The following is a 23,994-nucleotide window of genomic DNA, read 5'->3' on the forward strand; positions in this document are numbered from 1 at the left end:
ATTTCAAAAGTGAGGAATACAGAGAAAGAACGTATATACTATATGTGAATACATTTCCTAGATCTGTAAAACATTTTATCTTCAAGTGTTCTTTGTTTTCTTTTGTAATTTTAATTTTTATGGGAGCTAGGATCTCACAATATGACATCTATTTACTAAAATTCTGCCTCTCTAATTTTTATGTTGACCCTTGTGATTTTTCAGTTTTTTATTCTATCCCAGAAAATAATGAACAACTTAATTTGTGAAAAATGTAATAATAATTTGAACTACAAGTCAAATTTTTTAAGTGCAAAGAAATTATTTAAATAAATTTTGCAGTTTTGCATGTTGTGAAAGCATTTCTTTTCTACCATATGTCTTGCACGTTAAACTTCCACAGTTTATTCTTCTCCAATCTTGGTACTGGGCCGGTCCTAAGGCTACAGAAAAACTATCCAGAGATATTGGGGAGTGAGTCATCTTGAGGGACCACGTTTTAAATAGCCAAGGAATAAGCTATTAGGAGCCAGAAATAATTTTAATCTGTTTCAGAAAAGTTAAAAAAAAATTGTATACTTCCTCACTATTCGAAGATAACTGAACATAATTTAACTCTTTCTCATAGTTTGACCTTTATTTGATGATGATCAATATGCACATCATTTTGAGCTTCAGTTATTCTGATATTGTCAACTGTATGTGATGTAAAAATAGAAGATATGAAATATAGGACAGAGCTGGTAACTAACAGTTGCTTTCCTTGAAAAGTTTGCTTGTTTTTCTCCTCATTTTCCTCTTTCGCACTGACGTACAGTAATTTGGGGAGAGGGGTCAACGGGAATATAAGAGTAGGAGACCAAGATATTCTGTGGTAAACATAATGAGATTAGTCTTCTTTTTTATTTGACTGGCAAATCATCTTTGTGAGCAGTGCTGAAAGAATAATTCCATAAGTGTTTTTGAGCAATATTAACCTTTAAAGGACATAATCATCTTGGTGCTTAAGTTCTCGTGATTTGGTGGAAAACAGACCAAAAGTGGGTTAATTACTTCATAGTCACAGTTTAATGTCGGCCCTTTAAAATGATTTAAAAATGAATAAAAATAAGAAGGTCTAGAGACTGTTATAGTTTTAATTCACCTGTATTTTACGTTAAAATCTATAGTGGAAATTATTTTTGGTAAATATGTATTTTAAGGCTGAATATAGGCCTTGCATATCTAACTTCATATTTCAGTTGTTTTCTTTTTTTTTACCATTTGAATTAACATTCAGATATATTTGGAACATAAAATTAATTTTATCTTTGATATTTGCCTTTTACTAACAGAAATGGATGATGAAGACTGTGAAAGAAGAAGAATGGAATGTTTAGATGAAATGTCCAATCTTGAAAAACAGTTTACCGATCTCAAGGATCAGTAAGTAGTGACTTCAGAAGGTCATTGTCACCGAATCTTAACCTTGTCACGTGTACAGTAGCATAAGAGAAATTATATTCACTCTAAACTATTTTCCTTTTCGTATTTTATGGGACTGACTGATCTGAAAAAGGCTTCGACTGTTGTTTGCCTGCTGAAGACCTCATTAACTAATCAAGGGTTTTGAGGCTGTTTTTTGGGGGGATATAATAAGATTTTTATGTGGGGTTGGTAATGAAAATGTTTTCCTGGGTTTTTGCACCCTTGATTCTAATCTGCTTCATTTATTCCTTTGTTAAATAATTGGATAAAGATAGCATTTTAAAATTGTGAGAATAAGAGAGAGATTTCCCAAAGATGGCATAGTGATTTTTGTTTATATCTTAACATTGGGTAATATATACATTATGTGTTTTCACATGCATTATTTAGTTTGCTTCTCTGTAAGGTTGGGAGATAGATAGTCTTATCTCTAATTTACCCGTGAGAAGATTGATGCTCAGAGAGGTTAAGTGATTTGTTCATAGTTCTTCAGAAAGTGATAAATTAAGCCAGGCTTTCTGCCTCCTAGTGCAGAAAGTGCTATGGTGTCCCTTTCACTAAGGCACATTACTTTGGAGGAACTGTAGTGGAATAGAAAGAGCATAGGCTCTGAATCCAGGCTTTCTGGACAGATTTCAAAAGTATAATAAGAGATTCTTTATTATCTACTGTAAAGATTGAATGAGCAGTATGTAAAATTCTCAGCCATTTGTCTGGCATGTAGTGAGTGTTTATTAGATAGTATATTTCCCCCCTCCTTATAATGCCAGAACTCTTATGTAAAGTTGGTAACGCAAGAATGGGCCCCAGTGATTTGAGAGAACAGAATAGATGCAGATGCAGATTTAAAAAAATCTTAAAGGTGAGCTTTCAGTTTGGAACTTGCTGGCAAGGTTATGGGGCATGCTGCATTTTAGGAACTGTAAATGAAAGAGAGAAAGACACCTTAACTTATTCAGAAGCTGGCTCTTCAGTTTATGAATCCTTCGTGATTTTGCTGCTTATTCCTTTTCTCCTACTTCTTCCCTAGAGAGGCCCAAAGAAGAGATGAAAGCCCATTTAATATCTGAAATTGCCAGACTAAAATAAGACAGATTTGGTTACCATATGAATCCTGCTGGATTTATGCCATTTCTGGTCTTAACTTTCATTGGTGTTAGAGATGAATATATAGATAATGTTCCATGCTAGTGCAACAAATTAATATAAGCAATCCAAAATAATCCAAAGTTTAAAATTTTGGCTTTAAAAAAATGATATTTTCTTGTTCTAAAGATTTACATTATTAATTTGAAATTAAAATTAGTTTGGATCCCCAGGAATCCATTATTTGGGCAACACGGAGAGTTCATTCAGTTCATTTGGGATCATTCTGGAAAAGAGGAAGCAAATTTGTATTTTTGTATTTTAGCACAAGTAATCCGTGAATGAATAATTCTTAAACAATTATTTAAGATATACCTATTGAGCTTTTAAAGTGCCTTTTATGGTTATCCAAGAAATGAAAATTGCTGTAAAGCTCTAGTATAATATATTACGTAGGAGAACTTTGCATCTAGTGAGTCATTTGGTCTAATCTTTTTCACCTTGGGGCAGGCAATTGTCTTGATTATTACTTTCTCATGGCTCACTATGACCACCAGCTAGTTCCCCCTACCAGCTTTATTCATTTCTGAAAGTGTTAAACGTAGACCCATTACCACTATTTAATAAGATTCTTTCTCAAGGAATTGGAATCTATGGAATCTATTGGAAATACGTTGTAGAAAAGAAAAATCTTGGCACCAGGTTTATAATTATTTTTTTGTCTTGCCCCATTGCTTTGTTTTTTATTTTTATTTTGTCATACTGTGTATCTCTGTAAGCTGTCTCAAATCCTCTTTGGAAGAGGTGGGAAATATAATAATAATAATAATCATAGTAACAAATATCCTGTGTTGCCTGTTCTGCTACTACAGGGCACAGTAGCACTCCATTCCTAAGGCAGAAAATCCACAATTTGCAGTTTGTAAAGTGGTGGAAGGTGAGTTCTTCTACCTCCTTAAAAAGATAGAGGAACTTGTGCCATCCAAGTTTCCATTCATTTCAGTGTTCAACATCCAACAAACATTAATTGAGCTTCTATTCTGCGAATAGTATTGTGGTTGCTGCTGAGGGACTAATGATCCTTGCCTTTGATGAGTTTATACTTGGATTCCAAGGCTGTAGAAATTATACTGATTTTGCGGAATCTATTCTTTTAAAAGTGAACTAATTGAATATCGTTCATTCACATATCCTCTTCATTCAAGATGTTCACCTATTCAGGATACCTTATCAATATTTTGTATGAGTTTGATGTTTTTCAGGGACAGTCATCTTTTTTATCAGATTTTTAGCATTTTGCCTAAAGTTGTATTTATAACTTCAAAAACTATAAGTATCGTGTTGTACTTTTCTGACTTTACACATTGTATGTTGCGTTTTAGAAAAATTTAACCCAGATGTGATAATGTATTATTTTGGCAGTTAATTCAGATAATTTTTCCCTTTTGTTTAAAAAAAAGAATAGTTATTGTATTAACACTCAAATTTGCTTTATTCCTTTAGAATCATTGTATAAATCTCTATGCTAATTATAATGACCTATAGTAGACAGTTAATATTAGTTGCCTTAACTGTATTGGTTTATATTTTCAAGAGGAAAGAGCGGAATTTTATATGAAAGCCAGGTATCATCATGTTTTCAATAGCCAACTGCTATTTATACGAACACCTACAAGCATAAGCAGTGGTTTCTTTTCGAAGTTACTAGATGCCATCCTTGTGATGTATATGACATATTCTTCACCTATGATGAAGTAATAAATGGCAAAAAAAGTTTACAAAATGATCTTAATTGTTTGTCTGCTTTGAAAATTTAGGATACCCTTGAAATGCCACAAAACCAGGGTTAAAAGTGCCTTTCATAAAGAATGACAATTTAAACATTTTCCTGTTAAAAAAGAGTTAGTTCTGTCCTGCAGGATTATTGCTAAAAATAAACATTGAGTTGTCTCACATACTGTCTTTGATAATCAAGCTAAAGGTATTGGGATGACAGCTGGTAAATTAGGAGTATTTGTATGTGGACTCATAAATAGAGCAACAGGGATTCCTTGCCCCACTTTTCACTTCCCCATCTATTGAGCAACTCATATTGTTATAGCTTCTTCATTTGCAGTCTAGAAGAACTGAGTATGCCAGATCACAAGTTCTCTAGCCATTGGTTTTACCTTCATCACTCTACTTCCTCTTTGTTCTTTCAAAAATCAAGTAGGCTGAATATTGTAATACTGACTGCTTTTCAGGAAACTTGGAGAGGAGACAGGGAATTATTTATTTTTGACAGCTAGTAATGCCTGTATCTAAATTATTCAAAATGATTTTTTTTAAACTCAGTGTTTATTTGACCTTTTCTCTTAGAATTGATTTATTCTGCAGTTAAAACAAAAACATCTAGAGCGACCAAAAGTGGTTATTTCAGTTGTATTTTTTTGTATTGTAAGTTAACCATTAAATAGTGATATATCTAAAAAATAGAAAGATATTTCTTTGTGATTATGTGCATAAAGTCAAATAATGTAACTGCATTCTTCTCTTCATTTGAGAGCAAGGCAAAAATACATTTGGTAGGCTATTACAATATGAATGATATTAAGAAGAGAATGTATAGAAATGGTAAATTGTTAGCCTTTGTTGGGCTTTTAAAATTAATATCTTAATTTTTGCTTTGTTAAGACTTTATAAAGAACGATTAAGTCAGGTGGATGCAAAACTACAAGAAGTCATAGCTGGAAAAGCACCAGAATATTTGGAACCACTGGCAACTTTACAAGAAAATATGCAAATTCGTACAAAGGTAGCAGGTAGGAAAGTGAAACATCTTTTCCATATAGTAGAATATGAACTCTTCAATAGACTTAAAAGGTGTTTATCAAGTGAGCGGTTGTTGTTAATGGAAGTACAACTGTATTTACGTTGACCAGAGTATTTCACTGTCGGTCAGCCCACAGTTATTTATTAAATGCCTCATGCTTTTCTCTGCTACTGTAGGGGCTTGAAAAAAGAAAAAAAGCCCTCAAATTGCTCACAGTGTTGTTGAGAGGGTATGTCCACATGTGAAACAATTAGAAACCATGATATTTTCATTAAGAGATACTGTTACTATTGCAGTTTAATTTCCTATTAAGGTTCAATTTAAGTCCTCAGTATTTTTCCTCTGTAAGAGTGATAAGGATTTTTTATTTGTAAAAACATTTTTTAAATGTTTGATCAGGATATTAAAGAACAGAGAATTAGCCTTCAAACCTACAGTTTAGACATGAGTTTTTATTTTGATAAGTTTGATGACTCATTTGTGGCTGTGAATAAATGAAGATGTACTATATTTGTGTGGTTAAATTTCAGTCTTCTGTTTGTAACTGGGATCTGGCCTCAGAATTGTGTCCTACCACGCATAAAAAGGGATATATCTATTTGAAGGTCACTTAATGATTTTTCATAGTCGAACTAAAAACTGAAATTTAATTAATGGAGATGCTGATTGTTTTCTTTTTGAGGGACACTAGTTGATCCTCATGTACCTGTTATATAATACCTAAGGCATTGTTGATAATAGGTTCTCTTTGTACTAAATCCATCTTAAACCAAATTTTATTCTTGAGTGCTTAATATTAAGTATGTAGATGATGTGATGCTTAATCTGCTGTCTTTGCATATTGGCTTAGCACACCCTTAAAAGTAAACATGTCCTTAATTTTCCTGGACATTCTAAAAGCACTAAGTGAGACTTAGTGGATGTTTAGGAAATATTACTTCAGTCAATTATTCACTTTTCTGTTAGGCAGCCTCCTTTACTTTTTGATTGTACAAAAAGTGGTGTGTGTGAATGTGTTGCTGATGGCATAGTTCCAGATATCTGTCCCTTGCCTTTTCTATACAAGAAACAGAATTACATTTCTAGGGGCAACTATGGCATAGAGTTAAGCATATACATCTAGACCTCTTTGTTTGCCATTTCTGTGATGGCATGTTTGCATGACCATGGTGCCTATTTTATGGTGTTGCCTTGGTACCTCTAAGTTAAACTCACTTGAGCATCCATTCTCTAGGTAAAGCCCTGTTAGGAGCACTGAAACCTCATATCAGTTTATAAATTTTGTTATATTAGTTTCTACATTTAATCCTCTTGGAAGCTTTGGACTCTGAAAATAAATAATAGTTAAAAACTAGTGGTTTTGATGGTTATGGTATCCAGTTGTTACTTTGAGTATATATGATTAAGAAACCAGAGCTTATTGACTCTGTTTCCCTTATGAATCCCAAGAGATTGTTTTTCATAGGTGAGGAGTTTTATTTTCATTTTAATCATTCTCTATCAAACATTTAGGAGTATTCTTTAGAAAAATGGGTAAGAACTAAAAATTGCAGTGTAGTTTTTTTCTAGCACTTAAACTCATTAGTTTTCTAGTCTTCTTTGATATATATTTTAACTGAGCCTTTTATTTTTAGTTTTTAAAGGTAAAGTTAGACACACTTGCCAATTTCTTCTTGATTCATCTTATAAAATAGTTAGGACAGAATTCCTGTAGGGAAGTGATGTTGAAACTCCTTATTGCTAACATAATCAGAGTAATTGTGTTTGGTTGCAGGAATCTATAGAGAGCTCTGCTTAGAATCTGTAAAGAACAAATATGAATGTGAAATTCAAGCTTCTCGCCAGCATTGTGAGGTACTGTTATTTTGCTTTTAAGCTGATTTCAACTCTTCAAGTTTTATGAGTACAGCAGTTAAAATAGTAAATAAACTAAATGAAACAAAATTAAATAGTACTTTAACTCAGCACTTGTACGATTTTTTTTTTTTTAAATACAGTGGCACTGGAAGCTTGTCCTGTTGGAAATAGGACACAAACAAGGGACCATAGCAAAGAACTAAGTGATATAATTTTAGAAGTTTTGCAACTGTTACCTTAAAAAGACTTTAATGATTATGTCATCTGGCATCACTGAAAATAGTATAATTAGTATAATATTCAAGGCTCAAAAAATATATATCCAGTAGTACAGTTAGAATGTTGGGCTATATTAATTTCTCAATCTCTAGATCTGTTTCCACATCTTAGGGCAAAATTCTCTATGGGGAAAAAATAAATTCTGTATGTTGTGTTTATTTTGAATAGCGTTTGAAACCTTAGTGCTGATTTTGCAGATAACTTTTCATAAAACCTAGACAAGATCATAAATATACTAGTGAAAATAAGAGGACGCATTCTATGATGATTCTTATCTTACTTTAATGTACCATATCTTTATAAATCATTAAAATACTAAGAATATATAGGTATAAAAATGATGGAGCTTGTTATTTCCTTTTCTTGGTTATAATTGAGGTGAAACATCTTTTGGTGTGTACTGGCTGCTTGGATTTTCTTTCCTAAGAAGTGCCTGTTCATATCTTTCGCCTTTACTTTGGGCTTTTAGTCATTTCCTCATTGACTGTAGAAGTTCTTTATATATTCCGGATACAAACGCATTGCTGGTTATTTGCTTTGCAAATATTTTTACCCAGGCAATGGAATATCTTTTCACTTTTTCTGATGACCTTATGAACAAAATTTTACATTTTAATGTAGTTGAATTTATCATCTTTCCTTTATGATAGATGCTTTTTGTGTCTTCCCCACTTTGAGGTAAAATGATGTATTTTCTTTTAAAAGTTGAAATTTTGCTTTTTAACAGTTAGATTGCTAAACTGCCTTTAATTAATTTTTATGTGTAGTTAAAGTATGGCTCCAATTTTACTTTTTTGCATATGGATAGGTAATTCTCAACACTATTTATTATATTCTTCATTGTTTTCCCACTAATCAGCAATCCCATCTCTTTTTTATATCAAATATCCACATATGTGCTGGCTTGTTTTTAGCTGTTTTTCATTTGTTCCATTGGTCTGTTTGGCTCTTTCTGCACCAGTGTCACAGCATCATTTTTTACAGTTTTCAGTCTAGTAAGTCTTAGTAACTCAATACCCTAATAATTTTATCTTGCTCTTTTCCTTCTTACAGTTGTTATTGTTAATTTTTTTTGTTTTTTTAGTAACAACTTTTAAAAAATTGCTTTTTATTTTCTGCTGCTGCATAGAAAAGTAATTTGTATATTGATATTATATCCAATCTTATCTACCTCTCTTAATTCTAATAATTTAATTATAGATTCTTAGATTGTCCATGTAGATAATAATGTCATTTGTGAATAATAGCAACTTTTTTCTTTTTTCTTCCTTTCTGATCTCTTTTTTAAAAAATTTTATTTATTTTTGGCTGTGTTGGGTCTTCGTTGTTGCACGCGGGCTTTCTCTAGTTGCGGCAAGTGGGGGCTACTCTTTGTTGTGGTGTGCGGGCTTCTCATTGTAGTGGCCTCTCTTGTTGTGGAGCACGGGCTATAGGCATGCAGGCTTCAGTAGGTGCAGCACGGTGGGCTCAGTAGTTGCGATGTGCAGGCTCTAGGGCGCACAGGCTGTGGTAGTTGTGGCTCTCGGGCTCTAGAGCACAGGTTCAGTAGTTGTGGCACACGGGCTTAGTTGCTCTGGGTCTGGGATCTTCCTGGACCAGGGATCAAACCCATGTCCCCTGCAATGGAAGGTGGATTCTTAACCACTGCACCACCAGGTAAGTCCTCTGATCTCTTCTTATTTGTTTTACTTGTCTTAATGGCACTGATAAAACTTCTAGTACATGTTGGAATAGAAGCTGTGAAAGCCGGTCATTACTGTGTTCTTGATTTTAAGGTACTGCTTCTAATGGTTTTCCAATTAGTATGATACTTGTTGTTTGGTTTTAATAAATACTCTTTTTATCAAGTTAAGGAAATTTATTTATTTTTTTCTAAGAATTTTCCCATAAATATTGTTAGAGTTTATTAAATACTTTGTCTGCATCTGTTGAATTAGTCATTTTTTGCACTTAAATTATTAATGTATTTTCTAATGTTAAACTGTCCTTGGATTCCTGGAATGATTATTTTTCTTGTGCATTACAAGATTCAGTTTGCTGATATTTTGTTTAGAAGCTTCATTTCTATGTTAATAAGTGAGATTTAATTTTTAATTCTTAGACTGTCTTTGATTCCAAGATTCATAAAATAAGTTAGGAATATTCCATATTTTTCTCTTCTATAGAAGTATATATTTAACATTGCAATCTTCAGTTCCATGAGTGCTTAGTACATCTTGTCTTTATGATGCATTTTTGAAAACAATCTCATAGTAGGGTTGCAAGAAGGTACAAAAGAACTTTTTTGGTGAACATGAGAATGAGTTGGCAACATGATGCTCCATTACCCCTGAATACTGTAATGAATATTTCAAACAAATGAGGGATGTTCTCTTACATAACCACACTAAAATCATCAAAATCAGGAAATGTACACTGATATTGTTACTACCATCTAATCTTCTGACTCTATTTAAGTTTTAGCAGTTTTCCCTATAGCAGTCTTTATAGCAAAGAGATCCAGTTCAGGATCACACGTTATCTTTGTCATTGCATTTAATTGTCTTTTTAGTCTCCTTCAGTGTGGAACAATACCTCAGTCTTCCCTTGGTTTTTTAATGATCTTTACATTTTTGAAAATTTCAGGCCAGTTATATTATAGAATGTTCCTCAATTTTGAGTTGGTCTGCTGTTTCTTCATGATTAGAACCAGGTTTTGTATCTTTGGTAGGAGCATCACAGCAATGATGCTGTGTTCTTCTCATTGAATTCTAACAGGCAGTGCACAATTTTGATATGTACCATGATAGGTTATGTACATTCTGATCACTTGGTTTAAGTGATGTCTTCTAGGTTTTTCTAAGTATACTTAACTTTTTCTCATTGTGATTAGTAAGTATTTAGTGGAGAAGTACTTTGAAACTGCAAATATCTCATTCCTCATAACACTTTCAATTTATTAATTTATTTATTTATATAAGTATATGCATTGTTTCCTCACTTTTTTTTTGTCTGCTTCATCTTTCAATTACTGAGGGAGGTGAGCAGAATTTCTCTCTGTGATGGTGGATTTGTTAATACCACCTTGTATTTATTTCTTTTATTTTCTTTTTGATATTAGTTTTCTTTCATTTCCTAAGAAAATTCACATACTGTTCTTTTCAATATGGTAAAGTCATTCATAATTTGAGATCTGGAGGCCAAAGGTGCTAATGATGAGATGCCTCACAATGCCTGTCCACTGTCTCAGGTTCCGTTGGTCAAAAAGGATTGTACAGTCCCAGAGACACTGTAATGCTCATGATTCCAGAGCACCCAGTTGAAACTTATCTCCCATGGAATTTCTTTCATCTTTTTCTTTGTTTTGTTTTACTTTTTTCCTTTTTTCCTCTGTCTTCCTTCCTCTCTTCCTCCTTTCCTTCCTTCTTCCCTTCCTTCCTTCCTCCCTTTCTTCCTTCCTTCCTTCCTCCCCCCAACCCTCTCTCTCTCTTTCTTTCTCTCTTTTTTAAATTAGGGTAAGAACACTTAACATGAGATCTACCTTCTTAACAAATTTTAATATGTAATATAGTATTGTTAGCTCTAGGCACATTGTTGTACAACAGATCTCTAGAACTTAACCACCACAGATAACTGAAACTTTATACCCATTGAACAACAACTCCCTGTTTCCCCTTCCCCATAGCCCCTGACAACCACCATTCTACTCTCTGCTTCTATGTGTTTGACTAGTTTATATATCTCATATAATTGATATCATGTGATCTTTATCCTTAAGTGACTGGCTTATTTCACTTAGCATAATGTCCTCAAGGTTCTTCCATGTTGTAGCATATGGCAGGGTTTCCTTCTTTTTTTTTAAAGAATGAATAATACTTCATTGTGTGTATATATCACATTTTCTTTATCCATTCATCCTTCAGTGTACATTTAGGTTGTTTTTCACATTTTGGTTATTGTGGATAATGCTGCAATGAACACAGGAGTGCAAATATCTTTTCAAGACCCTGATTTCAGTTCTTTTAGGTATATACTCAGAAGCAGGATTGCTGGACCATATGGTAGTTCTATTTTTAGTGTTCTTGGGGAACCTCCATACTGTTTTTCACAGTGACCACACCATTTTACATTTCCACAAACTGTGCACAAAGGTTCCAATTTTTCCATATCCTCACCAACACTTATTATCTTTTGTTTTTTGAATATAGGCATCCTAACAGGTATTAAGTGACATCTCATTGTCATTTTGATTTGCATTTTTTTTATATTAGTTTCTGCCTTATAACAAAGTGAATCAGTCATACATATACATCTGTTCCCACATCCCTTCCCTCATGCATCTCCCTCCCTCCCACCCTCCCCATCCCACCCCTCCAGGCGGTCACAAAGCACCGAGCTGATCTCCCTGTGCTCTGCGGCTGCTTCCCACTATCTATCTACCTTACGTTTGGTACTGTATATATGTCCATGCCTCTCTTTCTCTTTGTCACAGCTTACCCTTGCCCCTCCCCATATCCTCAAGTCCATTCTCAAGTAGGTCTGTGTCTTTATTCCCGTTTTACCCCTAGGTTCTTCATGACATTTTTTTTTAATTCCATATATATATGTTAGCATACGGTATTTGTCTTTCTCTTTCTGACTTACTTCACTCTGTATGACAGACTCTAAGTCTATCCACCTCATTACAAATAGCTCAGTTTCGTTTCTTTTTATGGCTGAGTAATATTCCATTGTATATATGTGCCACATCTTCTTTATCCATTCATCTGATGATGGACACTTAGGTTGTTTACATCTCTGGGCTATTGTGAATAGAGCTGCAATGAACATTTTGGTACATGACTCTTTTTGAATTATGGTTTTCTCAAGGTATATGCCTAGTAGTGGGATTGCTGGGTCATATGGTAGTTCTATTTTTAGTTTTTTAAGGAACCTCCACACTGTTCTCCATAGTGGCTGTACCAATTCACATTCCCACCAGCAGTGCAAGAGTGTTCCCTTTTCTCCACACCCTCTCCAGCATTTATTGTTTCTAGATTTCTTGATGATGGCCATTCTGACTGGTGTGCGATGATATCTCATTGTAGTTTTGATTTGCATTTCTCTAATGATTAATGATGTTGAGCATTCTTTCATGTGTTTGTTGGCAATCGGTATATCTTCTTTGGAGAAATGCCTATTTAAGTCTTCTGCCCATTTTTGGATTAGGTTGTTTGTTTTTTTGCTATTGAGCTGCATGAGCTGTTTATAAATTTTGGAGATTAATCCTTTGTCAGTTGCTTCATTTGCAAATATTTTCTCCCATTCTGAGGGTTGTCTTTTGGTCTTGTTTATGGTTTCCTTTGCTGTGCAAAAGCTTTGAAGTTTCATTAGGTCCCATTTGTTTACCTTTGTTTTTATTTCCATTTCTCTAGGAGGTGGGTCCAAAAGGATCTTGCTGTGATTTATGTCATAGAGTGTTCTGCCTATGTTTTCCTCTAAGAGTTTGATAGTGTCTGGCCTTACATTTAGGTCTTTAATCCATTTTGAGCTTATTTTTGTGTATGGTGTTAGGGAATGATCTAATCTCATACTTTTACATGTCCCTGTCCAGTTTTCCCTGCACCGCTTATTGAAGAGGCTGTCCTTTCTCCACTGTACATTCCTGCCTCCTTTATCAAAGATAAGTTGACCATATGTGCGTGGGTTTATCTCTGGGCTTTCTATCCTGTTCCATTGATCTATCTTTCTGTTTTTGTGCCAGTACCACACTGTCTTGATTACTGTAGCTTTGTAGTATAGTCTGAAGTCAGGGAGCCTGATTCCTCCAGCTCCGTTTTTCGTTCTCAAGATTGCTTTGGCTATTCGGGGTCTTTTGTTTTTCCAAACAAATTTTGAAATTTTTTGTTCTACTTCTGTGAAAAATGCCAGTGGTAGTTTGATAGGGATTGCATTAAATCTGTAGATTGCTTTGGGTAGTAGAGTCATTTTCACAATATTGATTCTTCCAATCCAGGAGCATGGTATATCTCTCCATCTATTTGTATCATCTTTAATTTCTTTCATCAGTGTCTTTTAATTTTCTGCATACAGGTCTTTTGTCTCCTTAGGTAGCTTTATTCCTAGATATTTTATTCTTTTTGTTGCAATGGTAAATGGAAGTGTTTTCTTGATTTCATTTTCAGATTTTTCATCATTATTGTACAGGAATGCCAGAGATTTCTGTGCATTAATTTTGTATCCTGCTACTTTACCAAATTCATTGTTTAGCTCTAGTAGTTTTCTGGTAGCATCTTTAGGATTCTCTATGTATAGTATCATGTCATCTGCAAACAGTGACAGCTTTACTTCTTCTTTTCCAATTTGGATTCCTTTTATTTCCTTTTCTTCTCTGATTGCTGTGGCTAAAACTTCCAAAACTAAGTTGAATAAGAGTGGTGAGAGTGGGCAGCCTTGTCTTGTTCCTGATCTTAGTGGAAATGGTTTCAGTTTTTCACCATTGAGGACAATGTTGGCTGTGGGTTTGTCATATATGGCCTTTATTATGTTGAGGAAAGTTCCCTCTATGCCTACTTTCTGCAGGGTTTTTATCATAAATGGGTGTTGAATTTTGTCGAAAGCTTTCTCTGCATCTATTGAGATGATCATATGGTTTTTCTCCTTCAATTTGTTAATATGGTGTATCACATTGATTGATTTGCATATATTGAAGAATCCTTGCATTCCTGGAATAAACACCACTTGATCATGGTGTATGATCCTTTTAATGTGCTGTTGGATTCTGTTTGCTAGTATTTTGTTGAGGATTTTTGCATCTATGTTCATCAGCGATACTGGCCTGTAGTTTTCTTTCTTTGTGACATCCTTGCCTGGTTTTGGTATCAAGGTGATGGTGGCCTCGTAGAATGAGTTTGGGAGTGTTCCTTCCTCTGAAATTGGAAGAGTTTGAGAAGGATGGGTGTTAGCTCTTCTCTAAATGTTTGATAGAATTCGCCTGTGAAGCCATCTGGTCCTGGGCTTTTGTTTGTTGGAAGATTTTTAATCACAGTTTCAATTTCAGTGCTTGTGATTGGTCTATTCATATTTTCTATTTCTTCCTGATTCAGTCTTGGCAGGTTCTGCATTTCTAAGAATTTGTCCATTTCTTCCAGGTTGTCCTTTTTATTGGCATAGAGTTGCTTGTAGTAATCTCTCATGATCTTTTGTATTTCTGCAGTGTCAGTTGTTACTTCTCCTTTTTCATTTCTAATTCTATTGATTTGAGTCTTCTCCCTTTTTTTCTTGATGAGTCTGGCTAATGGTTTGTCAATTTTGTTTATCTTCTCAAAGAACCAGCTTTTAGTTTTATTGATCTTTGCTATCGTTTCCTTCATTTCTTTTTCATTTATTTCTGATCTGATCTTTATGATTTCTTTCCTTCTGCTAATTTTGGGGTTTTTTTGTTCTTCTTTCTCTAATTGCTTTAGGTGCAGGGTCAAGTTGTTTACTCGAGATGTTTCCTGTTTCTTAAGGTGGGATTGTATTGCTATAAACTTCCCCCTTAGAACTGCTTTTGCTGCGTCCCATGGGTTTTGGGTCATCGTGTCTCCAGTGTCATTTGTTTCTAGGTATTTTTAAATTTCCTCTTTGATTTCTTCCGTGATCACTTCGTTATTGAGTAGTGTATTGTTTAGCCTCTATGTGTTTGTATTTTTTACAGCTCTTTTCCTGTAATTGATGTCTAGTCTCATAGCATTGTGGTCGGAAAAGATACTTGATACAATTTCAATTTTCTTAAATTTACCAAGGCTTGATTTGTGACCCAAGATATGATCTACCCTGGAGAATGTTCCATGAGCACTTTAGAAAAATGTGTATTCTGTTGTTTTTGGATGGAATGTCCTATAAATATCAATTAAGTGCATCTTGTTTAATGTATCATTTAAAGCTTGTGTTTCCTTATTTATTTTCATTTGGGATGATCTGTCCATTGGTGAAAGTGGGGTGTTAAAGTCCCCTACTATGAGTGTGTTACTGTCGATTTCCCCTTTTATGGCTGTTAGTATTTGCCTTATGTATTGAGGTGCTCCTATGTTGGGTGCATAAATATTTACAATTGTTATATCTTCTTCTTGGATCGATCCCTTGATCATTATGTAGTGTCCTTCTTTGTCTCTTCTAATAGTCTTCATTTTAAAGTCTATTTTGTCTGATATAAGAATTGCTACTCCAGCTTTCTTTTGATTTCCATTTGCATGGAATATCTTTTTCCATCCCCTTACTTTCAATCTGTATGTGTCTCTAGGTCTGAAGTGGGTCTGTTGTAGACAGCATATATATGGGTCTTGTTTTTGTATCCATTCAGCCAATCTGTGTCTTTTGGCGGGAGCATTTAGTCCATTTACATTTAAGGTAATTATCGATATGTATGTTCCTATTCCCATTTTCTTAATTGTTTTGGGTTCGTTATTGTAGGTATATTCCTTCTGTTGTGTTTCTTGCCTAGAGAAGTTCCTTTAGCATTTGTTGTAAAGCTGGTTTGGTGGTGCTGAACTCTCTCAGCTTTTGCTTGTCTGTAAAGGTTTTAATTTCTCCATCAAATCTGAATGAGATCCTTGCTGGGTAGAGTCATCTTGGTTGCAGGTTTCTCTCCTTCATCACTTTAATTATGTCCTGCCACTCCCTTCTGGCTTGTAGAGTTTCTGCTGAGAGATCAGCTGTTAACCTGATGGGGATTCCCTTGTGTGTTATTTGTTGTTTTTCCCGGGTTGCTGCTTTTAATATGATTTCTTTGTGTTTAATTTTTGACAGTTTGATTAATATGTGTCTTGGTGTATTTCTCCTTGGATTTATTCTGTATGGGACTCTCTGTGCCTCCTGGACTTGATTAACTATTTCCTTTCCCATATTAGGGAAGTTTTCAACTATAATCTCTTCAAATATTTTCTCAGTCCCTTTCTTTTTCTCTTCTTCTTCTGGAACCCCTATAATTCGAATGTTGGTGCGTTTAATGTTGTCCCAGAGGTCTCTGAGACGGTCCTCTGTTCTTTTCATTCTTTTTTCTTTATTTTGCTCTGCATCAGTTATTTCCACTATTTTATCTTCCACCTCACTTATCTGTTCTTCTGCCTCAGTTATTCTGCTATTGATCCCATCTAGAGTATTTTTCATTTCATTTATTGTGTTTTTAATCGATGCTTGATTCATCTTTAGTTCTTCTAGGTCCTTGTTAACTGTTTCTTGCATTTTGTCTATTCTATTTCCAAGATTTTGGATCTTGGAAATAGAATCTTGGATCATCTTTACTATCATTATTCTGAATTCTTTTTCAGGTAGACTGCCTATTACCTCTTCATTTGTTAGGTCTGGTAGGTTTTTATCTTGCTCCTTCACCTGCTGTGTGTTTTTCTGTCTTCTCATTTTGCTTATGTTACTGTGTTTGGGGTCTCCTTTTTGCAGGCTGCAGGTTCGTAGTTCCCGTTGTTTTTGGTGTCTGTCCCCAGTGGCTAAGGTTGTTTCAGTAGGTTGTGTAGGCTTCCTGGTGGGGGGGACTAGTGCCTGTGTTCTGGTGGTTGAGTCTCGATCTTGTCTTTCTGGTGGACAGGTCCACGTCTGGTGGTGTGTTTTGGGGTGCCTGTGGCCTTATTATGTTTTTAGGCAGCCTCTCTGCTAATGGGTGGGGTTATGTTCCTGCCTTGCTAGTTGCTTGGCATAGGGTGACCAGCACTGTAGCTTGCTGGTCGTTGACTGAAGCTGGGTGCTGGTGTTGAGATGGAGATCTCTGGGAGATTTTCGCCACTTGATATTATGTGGAGCTGGGAGGTCTCTTGTGGACCCGTGTCCTGAAGTTGGCTCTCCCACTTCAGAGGCACAGCACTGACTCCTGGCTGCAGCACCAATAGCCTTTCATCTACCCGGCTCTTTCTGCTGTTCTGGAAACATCTTCTACACAGGACACGATCGATGGGCTGCACCTCCGGGCAGAGCCTGGCACAGCAGGACCGGCGGGGCAGCAGGCAGGCGGGCTGCGGACTTGCTGACTCAAAGGCGCGTCAGAGGCCGCGACGAGCGCACACAAGCGCAGCCCCGCGCTCCCAGCTCACGTAGCGGCCCCGCGCCCGCGCTCCGCGCCCGCCTCCTGCTTCTGCATTTTTTTATGATTAGTAATGTTGAGCATCTTTTCATATACCTGTCAGCCACTTGTATGTTTTTTTTGCAGAAATGTCTATTCAAATCCTTTGCCCATTTTTTAAATCGAGTTCCTTACATATTTTGGATGTTAACCCCCTATTAGATACATGATTTGCAAATATTTTCTCCCATTCTGTTAGGTTGCTTTTTCACTCTGGTTGTTCCTTTGCTGTGCAGAAGCTTTTTTTTTTTGATGTAGTCCCACTTATCTTTTTGTTTTTGTTGTCTTGTTTGTGCTTTTGGTGTCATATCCAATAAATCATTGCCAAGACCAATGTCATAAAGCTTATCCTCCTTATTTTCTTCTATTGGTTTTATAGTTTCAGGTCCTACATTTAAATCTTTAATCCATTTTGAGTTGATTTTTGTGTATGGTGTAAGATAAGGGTCAAGTTTTATTCTTTTGCATGTGGCTTTCCAGTTTTCCCAACACCATTTGTTGAAGATCTATCCTTTCCCCATTATGTAGTTTTGGTACTGTTATTGAAGTTCAGTTGACCATATATGCATGGGTTTATTTCAGGGCTCTTTATTCTGTTCCATTCGTCTGAATGTTTATGCCAGTACTATATTTTTTAAATTATAATACCTTTGTAATATTTTAAAATTAGGAAATGTGAGGCCTCCAGCTTTGTTCTTTCTTAAGATTGTTTTGGCTGTTTGGGGTCCTTTGTGTTTCCATATGAATTTTAGGATTGTTTTTTCTATTTCTGTAAAAAAAAAAAGTCATTGGAATTTTGATAGAGGTTACATTGAATTTGTAAATTGCTTTGGGTAGTATGGACATTTTAACAATATTAAGTTTTAATAACAATATTATATCTTAATAACAATATTAAGTCTTTCAATCCATGAACATGGGCTTTCCACTTATTTGTGTTTTCTTTAATTTCTTTCATCAACATTTTATGTTGTCAGTATACAAGTCTTTCACTTCAGTTTATTCCTAAGTATTCTATTATTTTTGATACTCTTGTAAATGGGATTTTTAATTTTCCATATCTCTTTCATTCTATCAGTTTTTGCTTTATATATATATATATATATATATATATATATATAGAGAGAGAGAGAGAGAGAGAGAGAGAGAGGTGAGGGAGAGTCTGTATTAGCAGACTCACATATTTTAGAATTTTTATTTTTTAATAAATGTAACATTTTATCCTTTTTTTTATACCCTTCTATCTCTGTAACAGTGATTTTTGCCTTAAAGTCTATTTTGTCTGACAGTTAAAACAGCTACCCTAGTTTTATTTGGCTTGGAATTTTCCTGATAAAAGGTTTTTTCATCCTTTTTTTTTTTCTCTCACTTTTTTCTGACCTTGTATTTTGGGTGTATTACTCATAAATAGCATAAGCCTTGATTTAAAATAAAATCTATTTTAACAATCTGTGTCTTTTAACTGATAAATTTAGTCCAATTATATTGATGGTGATTATTTTGATATTTAATTCCAACCTGTTTTGTGTTTTCAGTTTGTTCTGCTTTATCCTTTTTTTATTCTTTCCTGACCTTTTTTGGGAGATATGTGTGATTTATTGAGTTTTAAAATTACATCATAAAGTTATACCCTCTATTTCTATTTTAATGATTACCTCCATACCTTCCATTTCTATATTTTAATGATTACCTTAAATTTTTAGCATGCATACCTACATTAGTAGAATCTAAATATTAATTAATAACTCTATCCTCCTCCTTAGAACTCCTATAAAGGACCTTAGAACTCTAACTCCAGTTACTCCCTCTCAAATTACAAGGTATAGTTGTTTACTATTTTAGTTCCATCTTGTTTTTCATACTTTAGATGAGACGTTATTTTGATATCGTAAATTTAGTTCTTTTTAGGTTTATCCACATTTTACTAGTTTCTTGTTCACTGTTTTCGAGTTGCAACCCTTCCTTGCAGGTCTGTTTTCTGCTTCTTGAAGAACATCCTGGGCATTCCTTCACTGAGAGTCTGTTAGTGGTAAGCTCAGTTTTTATTTGTTCAAAAATAGCTTTATTTATAAAAATTGTGGAAGGAGAGTTTAGGGGGTTATAACATTCCAGGATGACAGTTATTTCCTGTTAATGTTTTTAGGATCTTACTTTCCATAGTCTGTGCTAGAAGGCTACAGTCATTTGTAGATAACTTTTTTCCTTCCCTTCACTGGCTGCAAAAACTCTTCTCTTTGTTGTTCTTCAATTTCTCTACTGTGTGTCTCCATAGAGATTATTTTTCTCTCCTGACTTGGATTTGTTGTGCTTTCTGAATCTCAGAATTTGTTCTCTGTTAATTCTGGAAATTTCTCAGCTGTTAACTTTTCTGGTATTGTCTGTCTTCCATTTTCTTTCCTTCTGTCTTCTGGAACTGTGATTAGTCATCTGTAAGGCCTTATTCGGTTTTTCATATTGCAATAATTAATTCATACTTTTATTCAGTAAGTCATTATCTGACATTCTTCAGAGCCTAATTCTGCTGTTTTTTATTTCTGCCAAACCTCACATCTTATTTCCGTATTTCATGATTCTGGAGGTTTTATTGGTAGCAATTATGTGAGCCTTGGACAGAGGCAGTAGCTCTTCAGATTGTATCTGCTTTTATTTCTGCTGAGTTGTTTCAGCCAGGCATCCTGGTATGCCAGCACCACATGACTGCTTTCTGCCTTTGGATTTTCTGGAAGATGCAGGGTCTATATTTGAATCCCAAAGGTGTAGAAATCAGGCCCAAGATGACATATTTTCAGGGAAAACTTTTTTCCCCACTTATTGCCTAGGCTGAGACAGATAGATTTCTCTCAGGTGGATTTTTTCAGTCGCCCTTTTCACTAAAGGTAGTAACCCTTCAGGACCATGCAGGGATCCCCGTTCCCCCCAAGATCTTTCTCTTTTAACCAAATAGCCACTAAAAGTGATGCCTCTCCATTCAATAACCAGCAAATACCCTCAAGGAAACTCCAGCTTTATTTTTATTTATTTATTTATTTATTTATTTTTAAACATCTTTATTGGAGTATAATTGCTTTAAAGTGGTGTGTTAGTTTCTGCTTTATAACAAAGTGAATCAGTTATATATATATACATATCTTCCCATATCTCTTCCCTCTTGAGTCTCCCTCCCTCCCACCCTCCCTATCCCACCCCTCTAGGTGGTCACAAAGCACCGAGCTGATTTCCCTGTGCTATGCGGCTGCTTCCCACTAGCTATCTATTTTACGTTTGGTAGTGTATATATGTCCATGCCACTCTCTCACTTTGTCACAGCTTACCCTTCCCCCTTCCCATATTCTCAAGTCCATTCTCTAGTAGGTCTGTGTCTTTATTCCCATCATGCCCCTAGGTTCTTCATGACCTTTTTTTTTTTCTTTCTTAGATTCCATATATATGTGTTAGCATATGGTATTTGTTTTTCTCTTTCTGACTTACTTCACTCTGTGTGACAGACTGTAGGTCCACCCACCTCACTACAAATAACTCAATTTCGTTTCTTTTTATGGCTGAGTAATATTCTATTGTATATATGTGCCACATCTTTATCCATTCACCTGTTGATGGCCACTTAGGTTGCTTCCATGTCCTGGCTATTGTAAATAGGGCTGCAATGAACATTTTGGTATATGACTCTTTTTGAATTATGGTTTTCTCAGGGTGTATGCCCAGTAGTGGGATTGCTGGGTCGTATGGTAGTTCTAGTTTTAGTTTTTTAAGGAACCTCCATACTGTTCTCCATAGTGGCTGTATCAATTTACTTTCCCACCAACAGTGCAAGAGGGTTCCCTTTTCTCCACACCCTCTCGAGCATTTATTGTTTCTAGATTTTTTGATGATGGCCATTCTGACCGGTGTGAGGTGATACCTCATTGTAGTTTTGATTTGCATTTCTCTAATGATTAATGATGTTGAGCATTCTTTCATGTGTTTGTTGGCAATCTGTATATCTTCTTTGGAGAAATGTCTATTTAGGTCTTCTGCCCATTTTTGGATTGGATTGTTTGTTTTTTTTGATATTGAGCTGCATGAGCTGCTTATAAATTTTGGAGATGAATCCTTTGTCAGTTGTTTCATTTGCAAATATTTTATCCCATTCTGAGGGTTGTCTTTTGGTCTTGTTTATGGTTTCCTTTGCTGTGCAAAAGCTTTTAAGTTTCATTGGGTTCCATATGTTTATTTTTGTTTTTATTTCCGTTTCTCTAGGAGTGGGTCAAAAAGGATCTTGCTGTGATTTATGTCATAGAGTGTTCTGCCTATGTTTTTCTCTAAGAGTTTGATAGTGTCTGGCTTTACATTTAGGTCTTTAATCCACTTTGAGTTTATTTTTGTGTATGGTGTTAGGGAGTGTTCTAATTTCATACTTTTACATGTACCTGTCCAGTTTTCCCTGCACCACTTATTGAAGAGGCTGTCTTTTCTCCATTGTATATTCTTGCCTCCTTTATCAAAGATAAGGTGACCGTATGTGTGTGGGTTTATCTCTGGGCTTTCTATCCTATTCCATTGATCTATATTTCTGTTTTTGTGCCAGTACCATACTGTCTTTGTGTGTGTGTGTGTATGTGGTACGTGGGCCTCTCACTGTTGTGGCCTCTCCCGTTGCAGAGCACAGGCTCCGGACACGCAGGTTCAGCGGCCATGGCTCACGGGCCCAGCTGCTCCGCGGCATGTGGGATCTTCCCGGACCGGGGCACGAACCCGTGTCCCCTGCATCAGCAGGCGGACTCTCAACCACTGCACCACCAGGGAAGCCCCATACTGTCTTGATTACTGTAGCTTTGTAGTATAGTCTGAAGTCAGGGAGCCTGATTCCTGCCGCTCCGTTTTTCATTCTCAAGATTGCTTTGGCTATTCGGGGTCTTCTGTGTTTCCATCCAAATTGTGAAATTTTTTGTTCTAGTTCTGTGAAAAATGCCAGTGGCAGTTTGATAGGGATTGCATTGAATCTATAGATTGATTTGGGTAGTATAGTCCTTTTCACAATGTTGATTCTTCCAATCGAAAAACATGGTATATCTGTCCATCTGTTTGTATCATCTTTAATTTCTTTCATCAGTGTCTTATAATTTTATGCATACAGGTCTTTTGTCTCCTTAGGTAAGTTTATTCCTAGATATTTTATTCTTTTTGTTGCAATGGTAAATGGGAGTGTTTTCTTAATTTCATTTTCAGATTTTTCATCATTAGTGTACAGGAATGCCAGAGATTTCTGTGCATTAATTTTGTATCCTGCTACTTTACCAAATTCATTGTTTAGCTCTAGTAGTTTTCTGGTAGCATCTTTAGGATTCTCTATGTATAGTATCATGTCATCTGCAAACAGTGACAGCTTTACTTCTTTTCCGATTTGGATTCCTTTTATTTCTTTTTCTTCTCTGATTTCTGTGGCTAGGATTTCCAAAACTGTGTTGAATAATAGTGGTGAGAGTGGGCAACCTTGTATTGTTCCTGATCTTAGTGGAAATGGTTTCAGTTTTTCACCATTGAGGACGATGTTGGCTGTGTGTTTGTCGTATATGGCCTTTATTATGTTGAGGAAAGTTCCCTCTGTGCCTACTTTCTGCAGGGTTTTTATCATATATGGGTGTACAATTTTGTCGAAAGCTTTCTCTGCATCGATTGAGATGATCATATGGTTTTTCTCCTTCAATTTGTTTATATGGTGTATCACATTGATTGATTTATTTGCATATATTGAAGAATCCTTGCATTCCTGGGATAAACTCCACTTGATCATGGTGTATGATCCTTTTAATTTGCTGTCGAATTCTGTTTGCTAGTATTTTGTTGAGGATTGTTGCCTCTATGTTCATCAGTGCTATTGGCTTGTAGTTTTCTTTCTTTGTGACATTTTTGTCTGGTTTTGGTATCAGGGTGATGGTGGCCTCGTAGAATGAGTTTGGGAGTGTTCCTCCCTCTGCTATATTTTGGAAAACCCCAGCTTTAATATCAGGTTAGCATGCTGGTTTCTAGCTCCTTGTTTATATTTGGTCCTTGGGGGTAATCTCTTATTTTCTTAAGGGATTAGCTATACCTTTAAAAAAGAGTTTTGTGGTATTTTATCTAGAATGTCTGTCTAGGTGTGGTGGGAGTTTTATTTTGTTTTGTTTTTTGTCGATATCTAGTCTACTATATTGCCATAAATAAAAGTCAATAATATATCTTCAAGTAATGTTTTGTTTTGTTTTGTTTTTTTGTTTTGCGGTACGCGGGCTTCTCACTGCTGTGGCCTCTCCCGTTGCGGAGCACAGGCTCCGGACGTGCAGGCTCAGCAGCCATGGCTCACGGGCCCAGCCGCTCCGCGGCATGTGGGATCTTCCCAGACCGGGGCACGAACCTGCGTCCCCTGCATCGGCAGGCGGACTCGCAACCACTGCGCCACCAGGGAAGCCCACTTCAAGTAATGTTTTTT

General features: G+C 35.6%; 1 protein-coding gene across 1 annotated transcript in view; it reads left to right on the forward strand.

Moving 5' to 3' along the window:
• The window catches only part of BRMS1L (BRMS1 like transcriptional repressor), a gene marked incomplete at both ends in the record, with an annotated part of 43,977 nt that overhangs the window by 5,353 nt on the left and 14,630 nt on the right, over nt 1–23,994 (forward strand). Inside the window, 3 exons of the mRNA XM_079701182.1 lie at nt 1,314–1,404; nt 5,206–5,333; nt 7,119–7,198. Coding sequence (XP_079557308.1) covers nt 1,314–1,404; nt 5,206–5,333; nt 7,119–7,198 — 299 coding nt within the window. The remainder of the gene's footprint in view (nt 1–1,313; nt 1,405–5,205; nt 5,334–7,118; nt 7,199–23,994) is intronic.

This window comes from Hyperoodon ampullatus (genome assembly GCF_949752795.1).
Source record: "Hyperoodon ampullatus genome assembly, chromosome: 3".
Classification (NCBI taxonomy): domain Eukaryota; kingdom Metazoa; phylum Chordata; class Mammalia; order Artiodactyla; family Ziphiidae; genus Hyperoodon; species Hyperoodon ampullatus.